The sequence below is a fragment of the Xenopus tropicalis genome, chromosome 8 (genome assembly GCF_000004195.4).
Source record: "Xenopus tropicalis strain Nigerian chromosome 8, UCB_Xtro_10.0, whole genome shotgun sequence".
NCBI lineage: Eukaryota > Metazoa > Chordata > Amphibia > Anura > Pipidae > Xenopus > Xenopus tropicalis.
In genome coordinates this window covers 143,692,811-143,703,561 of record NC_030684.2, presented here as the reverse complement: position 1 = coordinate 143,703,561, position 10,751 = coordinate 143,692,811, and the positions used below count along the sequence as shown (strand labels likewise).

The following is a 10,751-nucleotide window of genomic DNA, read 5'->3' as shown; positions in this document are numbered from 1 at the left end:
TACACTCTAGTGGTATAATGGGAGGCCCTGCCCCAAGGAGCTTACACTCTAGTGGTATAATGGGAGGCCCTGTCCCAAGGAGCTTACACTCTAGTGGTATAATGGGAGGCCCTGCCCCAAGGAGCTTACACTCTAGTGGTATAATGGGAGGCCCTGCCCCAAGGAGCTTACACTCTAGTGGTATAATGGGAGGCCCTCTCCCAAGGAGCTTACACTCTAGTGGTATAATGCAGTGCTGTCCAACTGGCGGCCCGCGGGCCGCATGCGGCCCGCGACCCCCCTCTGTGTGGCCCCCCACCTGTCTGGCTGCTTTGATGGCTTACCTTAAAGTAAGCATTAAATGGTATCAGTACTGAGATTAACTGGCCCCCTGCATGGTTCTCACCTCAGATTCAGGCTGTAATCCCCCTGTATTGTTTAAAAATGTAATCCCCTGTGTTTTTCACACCTTTTAATCTCTGCATTGTTCACCCCCTGCAGTGTTCATACCTCAGGCTCAGGCTGTAATCACTCCCATTGTTCACTTCTTCACACCTCAGACATAGGTACTGTAGGCAGAGTATGGCACATACAGGCAGCATAGGTCAGGGAGGGTATGGCACACACAGGAAGGGTAGGGCAGGCAGAGTATGGCAAACACAGGAAGGGTAGGGCAGGCAGAGTATGGCACACACAGGCAGGGTAGGGCAGGCAGAGTATGGCACACAGAGGCAGCATAGGGAAGGCAGAGTATGGCACACACAGGCAGGGTAGGACAGGCAGAGTATGGCACACACAGACAGCATAGGACAGGCAGAGTGCTGCCTGTGTGTGCCATACTCTGCTTGCCCTATGCTGCTTGTGGGAGGTGAACCTGGCAGGGGTTTGTTGTGGGAGTTTGTTAGCAGTTGGAAATAGCCATTAAATGGACCCTAAGGTGTGTAATTATGTGCTGGGGGTTGCTGTGCTATCCACAGGGGAGGAGGAGGCATATGGAATTTAAGGGTATATCTTAATATGACATAATTCTTTCACAAATGAATGATGGTTGATATCCCCACAGTAAGGACCAAGCATTTGGGATTTTGCTGTGCTACCACCATTGTGATAAAATAGGTGTGGTTTGAAGTGGGTGTGGTTTCAAAAAGGGGAGTGGTCAAAACTGGCTTCCATTAGCGGCCCTCCACCATGTATGCTAGAGAAATTCCGGCCCTCGGCACCGTAGAAGTTGGACAGCACTGGTATAATGGGAGGCCCTGCCCCAAGGAGCTTAGACTCTAGTGGTATAATGGGAGGCCCTGTCCCAAGGAGGTTACACTCTAGTGATATAATGGGAGGCCCTGTCCCAAGAAGCTTACACTCTAGTGGTATAATGGGAGGCCCTGTCCCAAGGAGGTTACACTCTAGTGATATAATGGGAGGCCCTGCCCCAAGGAGCTTACACTCTAGTGGTATAATGGGAGGCCCTGCCCCAAGGAGCTTACACTCTAGTGGTATAATGGGAGGCCCTGCCCCAAGGAGCTTACACTCTAGTGGTATAATGGGAGGCCCTGCCCCAAGGAGCTTACACTCTAGTGGTATAATGGGAGGCCCTGTCCCAAGGAGCTTACACTCTAGTGGTATAATGGGAGGCCCTGCCCCAAGGAGTTTACACTCTAGTGGTATAATGGGAGGCCCTGTCCCAAGGAGCTTACACTCTAGTGGTATAATGGGAGACCCTGTCCCAAGGAGCTTACACTCTAGCGGTATAATGGGAGACCCTGTCCCAAGGAGCTTACACTCTAGTGGTATAATGGGAGACCCTGCCCCAAGGAGCTTACACTCTAGCGGTATAATGGGAGACCCTGTCCCAAGGAGCTTACACTCTAGCGGTATAATGGGAGGCCCTGTCCCAAGGAGCTTACACTCTAGTGGTATAATGGGAGGCCCTGCCCCAAGGAGCTTACACTCTAGTGGTATAATGGGAGACCCTGCCCCAAGGAGCTTACACTCTAGTGGTATAATGGGAGGCCCTGCCCCAAGGAGCTTACACTCTAGTGGCATAATGGGAGACCCTGCCCCAAGGAGCTTACACTCTAGTGGTATAATGGGAGGCCCTGCCCCAAGGAGCTTACACTCTAGTGGTATAATGGGAGGCCCTGTCCCAAGGAGCTTACACTCTAGTGGTATAATGGGAGGCCCTGCCCCAAGGAGCTTACACTCTAGTGGTATAATGGGAGGCCCTGCCCCAAGGAGCTTACACTCTAGTGGTATAATGGGAGGCCCTCTCCCAAGGAGCTTACACTCTAGTGGTATAATGGGAGGCCCTGCCCCAAGGAGCTTAGACTCTAGTGGTATAATGGGAGGCCCTGTCCCAAGGAGGTTACACTCTAGTGATATAATGGGAGGCCCTGTCCCAAGAAGCTTACACTCTAGTGGTATAATGGGAGGCCCTGTCCCAAGGAGGTTACACTCTAGTGATATAATGGGAGGCCCTGTCCCAAGGAGCTTACACTCTAGTGGTATAATGGGAGGCCCTGCCCCAAGGAGTTTACACTCTAGTGGTATAATGGGAGACCCTGCCCCAAGGAGCTTACACTCTAGCGGTATAATGGGAGACCCTGTCCCAAGGAGCTTACACTCTAGCGGTATAATGGGAGACCCTGTCCCAAGGAGCTTACACTCTAGTGGTATAATGGGAGACCCTGCCCCAAGGAGCTTACACTCTAGTGGTATAATGGGAGACCCTGCCCCAAGGAGCTTACACTCTAGTGGTATAACGAGAGACGCTATACTGAGGTGCTTACATGTTGTCTGGACAAAGGAGCTTGCAATCTGCCCTACAGTACATTTCCCTGTATGCGGGGGCCTATTCAGAGGCAGATGAATGGGATGAAAGGAGTTGAAGTGCAGTCTCATTAGCAGAGCGCCCGGACGTTACCAGGAGAGACCGAGAGCGCCACTGACTGTCTCATTCATTCGGGGGGGATTATTCCAGCAGCCAGGGGGGCTCTCTCATTATGTGCAGCAGGGGGGAGCGCGGGGTATAAATAGAGACCGCTGGGATAATGGGGAGTGGGAGAGACAGGCGAGAGGGGAGGCAGAGCTGAAGAGACAGACAAACAAGTGAGCGCAGGCAGTGATGGATCGGGGAGACTGACATGTCTCTGGGGCCCCACAGCAAGTACATTGAGGGGCCCCCCAACTTCCATAACTTGACCTGGAGGAAGATTAGGGGTTCCTACTCACAAGAGCTTACAATCTAAAGCTGCCCGGGAGCCACTGAAGGGTTAAATCCGCAGGCTCCGCAGCAGGAAATGATACAGAGAAGCCAATTAGTTGCGCCGAAGCCAACGAGCCGGGAGTAACGCTCTTTCCTAGAAGGAACCGACCAACCGTGCCAGGCTGGGCACCCACGGGCATCTGTGCCAAGCAGGGGGCATGGGCCAATGAGGGCTGACGTAGCACCCAAGGTGCCTATATAGGTGCCCAGGCTCATACAGACACTCACTGCTGACTGATGTGCCAGGTAAGTGCCCCTTGGCATTCTAATAGTGTCCCCTAGGGCAGGGAGTCGGGGGGGGGGTTGTTTTAATGGAGGATTCTGGGAGTTGTAGTACAACAACAGCTGGGAGCCCCTGCTTAGAGAATGGGCTTTCATACACCTGCATATATTATTATTTCTATTACAGAGGGAGCAGTGCCCATATATATATATATATACAGTATATACCTGGCCTATTGAGTGCAGCAAATGCAGCAAAATGTGGCCTTTGGTGTATGGGCTGACAGTTAGATACGGAATATGTTATTGTACAATCACATTGTAGGTGGGTTTCACCATATATATATATATGAGTATATTTGCCCCCCCCCAAGTAAATCCTGCACTGGGAACCAAAGGGTTGGACTGGGCCATTGGGACACCAGAACCCCCCACCCCGGACTTAGTGTGCCCCCCCGACCCAAGCCCAGGTCCCAGACACCCCAGTCTAATGTTGGGGCCCCACAGAGAGATCATTTCCCCGTATTGCAGGAGGGCTTCCTTCCATTAAGCCACGGTTGGCCTATGGGACTGGGCCTGAGTCACTTACCGGACTGGGCAGTATATACAGGGAATGGGCTCCCAGCAACTCGAGGAAACGGGAAGCGGATGGGAGGGAATTAACTCCGAGCGGGAATAGAGAGTCATATTCTGGGGTAAAGGGAGGGGCAATTGTCTCTCAGTCCCCAAGGTTCCACAGGGGCCACATTACAGGGATTTCCTTAATCAGCGCTGGGAGGCAGTTCCCTGTACCTACCCCCCTTTCTGTAAAGTAGCACTTCCCTATGTTCCCTTTCAGCCCCCCCCCCCATTCCTTTACTGTATCAGTCCCACCAGCCCTGCTGGGAGGCAGTTCCTTGTATCTATGCCCCTTACTGTATCAGTCCCACCGGCCCTGCTGGGAGGCAGTTCCCTGTATCTATGCCCCTTACTGTATCAGTCCCACCAGCCCTGCTGGGAGGCAGTTCCCTGTATCTATGCCCCTTACTGTATTAGTCCCACCGGCCCTGCTGGGAGGCAGTTCCCTGTATCTATGCCCCTTACTGTATTAGTCCCACTGGCCCTGCTGGGAGGCAGTTCCCTGTACCTACCCCCCTTTCTGTAAAGTAGCACTTCCTTATGTTCCCTTTCAGCCCCCCCCCCCATTCCTTTACTGTATCAGTCCCACCGGCCCTGCTGGGAGGCAGTTCCCTGTACCTACCCCCCTTTCTGTAAAGTAGCACTTCCTTATGTTCCCTTTCAGCCCCCCCCCCCCTATTCCTTTACTGTATCAGTCCCACCGGCCCTGCTGGGAGGCAGTTCCCTGTATCTATACCCCTTACTGTATCAGTCCCACCGGCCCTGCTGGGAGGCAGTTCCCTGTATCTATGCCCCTTACTGTATCAGTCCCACCAGCCCTGCTGGGAGGCAGTTCCCTGTATCTATGCCCCTTACTGTATTAGTCCCACCGGCCCTGCTGGGAGGCAGTTCCCTGTATCTATGCCCCTTACTGTATTAGTCCCACTGGCCCTGCTGGGAGGCAGTTCCCTGTACCTACCCCCCTTTCTGTAAAGTAGCACTTCCTTATGTTCCCTTTCAGCCCCCCCCCCCCATTCCTTTACTGTATCAGTCCCACCGGCCCTGCTGGGAGGCAGTTCCCTGTACCTACCCCCCTTTCTGTAAAGTAGCACTTCCTTATGTTCCCTTTCAGGCCCCCCCCCCCCCTATTCCTTTACTGTATCAGTCCCACCGGCCCTGCTGGGAGGCAGTTCCCTGTATCTATACCCCTTACTGTATCAGTCCCACCGGCCCTGCTGGGAGGCAGTTCCCTGTATCTATGCCCCTTACTGTATTAGTCCCACCGGCCCTGCTGGGAGGCTGTTCCCTGTATCTATGCCCCTTACTGTATCAGTCCCACCGGCCCTGCTGGGAGGCAGTTCCCTGTAACTACCCCCCTTTCTGTAAAGTAGCACTTCCCTATGTTCCCTTTCAGCCCCCCCCCCCATTCCTTTACTGTATCAGTCCCACCAGCCCTGCTGGGAGGCAGTTCCTTGTATCTATGCCCCTTACTGTATTAGTCCCACCGGCCCTGCTGGGAGGCAGTTCCCTGTATCTATGCCCCTTACTGTATCAGTCCCACCAGCCCTGCTGGGAGGCAGTTCCCTGTATCTATGCCCCTTACTGTATTAGTCCCACCGGCCCTGCTGGGAGGCAGTTCCCTGTATCTATGCCCCTTACTGTATTAGTCCCACTGGCCCTGCTGGGAGGCAGTTCCCTGTACCTACCCCCCTTTCTGTAAAGTAGCACTTCCTTATGTTCCCTTTCAGCCCCCCCCCCCATTCCTTTACTGTATCAGTCCCACCGGCCCTGCTGGGAGGCAGTTCCCTGTACCTACCCCCCTTTCTGTAAAGTAGCACTTCCTTATGTTCCCTTTCAGCCCCCCCCCCCTATTCCTTTACTGTATCAGTCCCACCGGCCCTGCTGGGAGGCAGTTCCCTGTACCTACCCCCCTTTCTGTAAAGTAGCACTTCCTTATGTTCCCTTTCAGCCCCCCCCCCCCCCTATTCCTTTACTGTATTAGTCCCACCGGCCCTGCTGGGAGGCTGTTCCCTGTATCTATACCCCTTACTGTATCAGTCCCACCGGCCCTGCTGGGAGGCAGTTCCCTGTATCTATGCCCCTTACTGTATTAGTCCCACCGGCCCTGCTGGGAGGCTGTTCCCTGTATCTATGCCCCTTACTGTATCAGTCCCACCGGCCCTGCTGGGAGGCAGTTCCCTGTATCTATGCCCCTTACTGTATCAGTCCCACCGGCCCTGCTGGGAGGCAGTTCCCTGTATCTATGCCCCTTACTGTATCAGTCCCACCGGCCCTGCTGGGAGGCAGTTCCCTGTATCTATGCCCCTTACTGTATCAGTCCCACCGGCCCTGCTGGGAGGCAGTTCCCTGTATCTATGCCCCTTACTGTATCAGTCCCACCGGCCCTGCTGGGAGGCAGTTCCCTGTATCTATGCCCCTTACTGTATTAGTCCCACCGGCCCTGCTGGGAGGCTGTTCCCTGTATCTATGCCCCTTACTGTATTAGTCCCACCGGCTCTGCTGGGAGGCTGTTCCCTGTACCTACCCCCCTTTCTGTAAAGTAGCACTTCCTTATGTTCCCTTTCAGCCCCCCCCCCTATTCCTTTACTCTATCAGTCCCACCGGCCCTGCTGGGAGGCAGTTCCCTGTATCTATGCCCCTTACTCTATCAGTCCCACCGGCCCTGCTGGGAGGCAGTTCCCTGTATCTAAAGCCAGTGGGCAGAGCAGCCAGATATACAGTAAAATGGCAGGGTATTGGTGCCCAGAATCCCTGCAGGGCACAAAGCGTTATGGGCGGGGCTTTCAGGCAAAGGGCTGAACTGACAGCCGAGGGTCTTTTTTCAGTCTGAGCTGCTGCGTTTCCTTCTCCAGGTGACATTTGTCTCCCGCCGGATGTTTCTCACTGACAGTTAATTGCTCTGCGCCAAACGCCCCCGGAATGTCCAACCCTGGAGATTTGTATTGTGTCGCCCACCCACGCTCCTCCGCTAATGTACTGTGTGCCCTTCTGTGCCCGTCTGTGCCCCCTCTACCCCTCTCTGTGCCCCCTCTACCCCTGTCTGTGCCCTGGCACCGTCTGTGCCCCCTCTACCCCTCTCTGTGCCCCCTCTACCCCTGTCTGTGCCCTGGCACCGTCTGTGCCCCCTCTACCCCTCTCTGTGCCCCCTCTACCCCTCTCTGTGCCCCCTCTACCCCTCTCTGTGCCCATATCCCTGTCTGTGCCAACCTGTGCCCCCACATCTCTGCAAACAGGCCTTTGTATCTGTATATTAGTGAATATGTGCCCCCCCGTAATTACCTATAAACTTATATATAATGTCAATAATAATATCCTTATCATTTACAGTAGGGGGTACATTATCCCTTATAATACATGAGTGATACTCAGAGTTCCCTGTATAACTCAGCCTGCAGCCTTGTGCCTTTATATGGGGGGCACAGAACCCCTCAGTGACTGCTAATATCCTTATCATTTACAGTAGGGGGTACATTATCCCTTATAATACATGATTGATACTCAGAGTTCCCTGTATAACTCAGCCTGCAGCCTTGTGCCTTTATATGGGCACAGAACCCCTCAGTGACTGCTAATATCCTTATCATTTACAGTAGGGGGTACAGTATCCCTTATAATACATGAGTGATACTCAGAGTTCCCTGTATAACTCAGCCTGCAGCCTTGTGCCTTTATATGGGGGGCACAGAACCCCTCAGTGACTGCTAATATCCTTATCATTTACAGTGGGGGGTACATATGTAGATAGAGGTATTGCTGCTCAGTACATATAATAAGCTGATTCTCTGTATATTAGGGAAGCCATGGAAACAGATCCAGTTACTCACACAGATACAGTAAGGATTCCTGAATGATAATTACAGGTAAGAACCCATGTTGAATGGGGTATCACATATGGGGGTGGGGTGTCACATAAGGGGGTATCACATAAGGGGGTGGGGTATCACATTTGGGGGTATCACATAAGGGGGTGGGGTATCATATAAGGGGGTATCACATAAGGGGGTGGGGTATTATATATGGGGGTGGGGTATCACATATGGGGGTGGGGTATCATATGGGGGGTATCACATATGGGGGGTATTACATATAGGGGTATCACATATGGGGGGGTATTACATATAGGGGTATCACATATGGGGGGTATTACATATAGGGGTATCACATATGGGGGGGTATTACATATAGGGGTATCACATATGGGGGTATTACATATAGGGGTATCACATATGGGGGGGTATTACATATAGGGGTATCACATATGGGGGGTATTACATATAGGGGTATCACATATGGGGGGTATTACATATAGGGGTATCACATATGGGGGGGGTATTACATATAGGGGTATCACATATGGGGGGTATTACATATAGGGGTATCACATATGGGGGGTATTACATATAGGAGTATCACATATGGGGGGTATTACATATAGGGGTATCACATATGGGGGGTATTACATATAGGGGTATCACATATGGGGGGGTATTACATATAGGGGTATCACATATGGGGGGTATTACATATAGGGGTATCACATATGGGGGGGTATTACATATAGGGGTATCACATATGGGGGGTATTACATATAGGGGTATCACATATGGGGGGTATTACATATAGGGGTATCACATATGGGGGGTATTACATATAGGGGTATCACATATGGGGGGTATTACATATAGGGGTATCACATATGGGGGGTATTACATATAGGAGTATCACATATGGGGGGTATTACATATAGGGGTATCACATATGGGGGGTATTACATATAGGAGTATCACATATGGGGGGTATTACATATAGGGGTATCACATATGGGGGTATTACATATGGGGGGTATTACATATAGGGGTATTACATATAGGGGTATCACATATGGGGGGTATCACATATAGGGGTATCACATATGAGGGGTATTACATATGGGGGGTATTACATATAGGGGTATCACATATGGGGGGTATTACATATAGGAGTATTACATATAGGGGTATTACATATGGGGGGTATCACAAATGGGGGGTATTACATATAGGGGTGCATGGGCTCACCTTGTGCTAAATCTCCCCCTTTGGTGCCATTACAGACCCTGTGCCCCCCGACATCTCGTTTCCCCCCAACCCCAAGGGGCCGCTGCCATGTTCCGCTCCAAGAAGAAGGTGGTGCACTCCTACCCCAACATTCTCACCCCCGAACAGATCCCCAAGTTCTTCATCCCCCCCAAACTCTCCCCGGCCCCGGCCAGGGCAGGACATGGCAGAGCAGGGCCGGAAGGGTTCAAGCCCAGCCCCAAGGCCCTGCTGAAGTCGGCCCACCGCCATGTTATTCAGGTGGAAGATGTAGAGAGTGAGGCCTCGGAGCCAGCAACCCCTGTGCCCCTAACTGCCCCTCTAATGGGGGGTCTCTACCTGTCTGAGAGTCCCAACACACGCCGGAGGGAGTCTCTCTTTCACGAGAGGTGCCCCACTCATGGACCTTGTGAGATGGCCTCCTTGTCCCCATTGGACGGCACCACCTCTCCAAGCTGGAGGAACTCATCGTCGGACTTGGGGGTCCATCAGGTCCCACTGGGTGCCATGGACAGTGACACCACCTCTTCCGCCGACTCCTCGCCCTTCAGTTCCCCTCTGCTCACCCGTTCCATGGCCGGGAGCTTGGTCGGCCAAGTCTACGATAAGCAACGCCTGTTGGGCCGCACGTTGGGCAGCAAGGCCTTGGACCGGACAAACTCCCTGTCTACCGAGGAGACCAGTTCGGCCGACACCAGCCCCTTTGTGAGTCGCAGAGAAAGCCAACGGGGATTGGGGGTCTCCATGGTCCACCTGGTCCCCCCACCGGTCTTTCACCTGGACTTTATCTGCTGCCAGGAGAGGTTGACCAAAGAGACAGAGGTCATGATGGACCAAGGGGGGCTTCTGCGTTTGTCCGCCGAGCACATCAAGGAGATGGGGCGCCTACGGGTGAAGCTGGTCAGTGCCGAGAACCTGTACCCCCCCTACCAGGACCCCAAGAGCATCAGTTGCTGCGCGGTGATGGCCCTCCAGCCGGGCAAGCAGCAGAAGCAGAAGAGCACGGTCATTCGTCGGAGTCGCAACCCCATCTTCAACGAGGACTTCTTCTTCGAGGGGGTGGAGAGGGCGGAGCTGGGCAGCCGGAGCCTCAGGGTGAAGGTTGTGAACCAGGGGTCGGGGATGCGCAGAGACCAACTGCTGGGGCACATAGAGCTCAGGCTCGCCAACATCCTGCCCCCCTAGTAGCACCCCTGGTGTCTGGGCAACCTGACTGTGGGCAACTTGACTGCGGGCAACCTGACTGTGGGCAACCTGACTGAGGGCAACCTGACTGTGGGCAACCTGACTGAGGGCAACCTGACTGTGGGCAACCTGACTGAGGGCAACCTGACTGAGGGCAACCTGACTGTGGGCAACCTGACTGTGGGCAACCTGACTGAGGGCAACCTGACTGTGGGCAACCTGACTGTGGGCAACCTGAGTGTAGGGAACCTGACTGTGGGCAACCTGACTGTGGGCAACCTGACTGTAGGCAACCTGACTGTGGGCAACCTGACTGTGGGCAACCTGACTGTAGGCAACCTGACTGTAGGCAACCTGACTGTGGGCAACCTGACTGTAGGCAACCTGACTGTGGGCAACCTGACTGTGGG

The 10,751-nt window shown here is 53.4% G+C and overlaps 1 protein-coding gene across 1 annotated transcript; it reads left to right on the top strand.

Moving 5' to 3' along the window:
* Window positions 1-3,010: 3,010 nt before the first annotated feature.
* LOC116406643 (C2 calcium-dependent domain-containing protein 4C-like) lies at window positions 3,011-10,354 on the top strand. Its single transcript, XM_031891090.1, has 3 exons — window positions 3,011-3,487; window positions 7,875-7,941; window positions 9,174-10,354. Exon 3 carries the CDS (start codon window positions 9,226-9,228, stop codon window positions 10,339-10,341), a length of 1,116 nt encoding a protein of 371 aa, XP_031746950.1. The 5' UTR covers window positions 3,011-3,487; window positions 7,875-7,941; window positions 9,174-9,225; the 3' UTR covers window positions 10,342-10,354.
* The last annotated feature ends 397 nt before the right edge of the window (window positions 10,355-10,751 follow it).

Bases quoted from the DNA above. Each gene is read 5' to 3' on its own strand.
- LOC116406643 (XM_031891090.1), top strand. From the start codon at position 9,226: ATGTTCCGCTCCAAGAAGAAGGTGGTGCACTCCTACCCCAACATTCTC.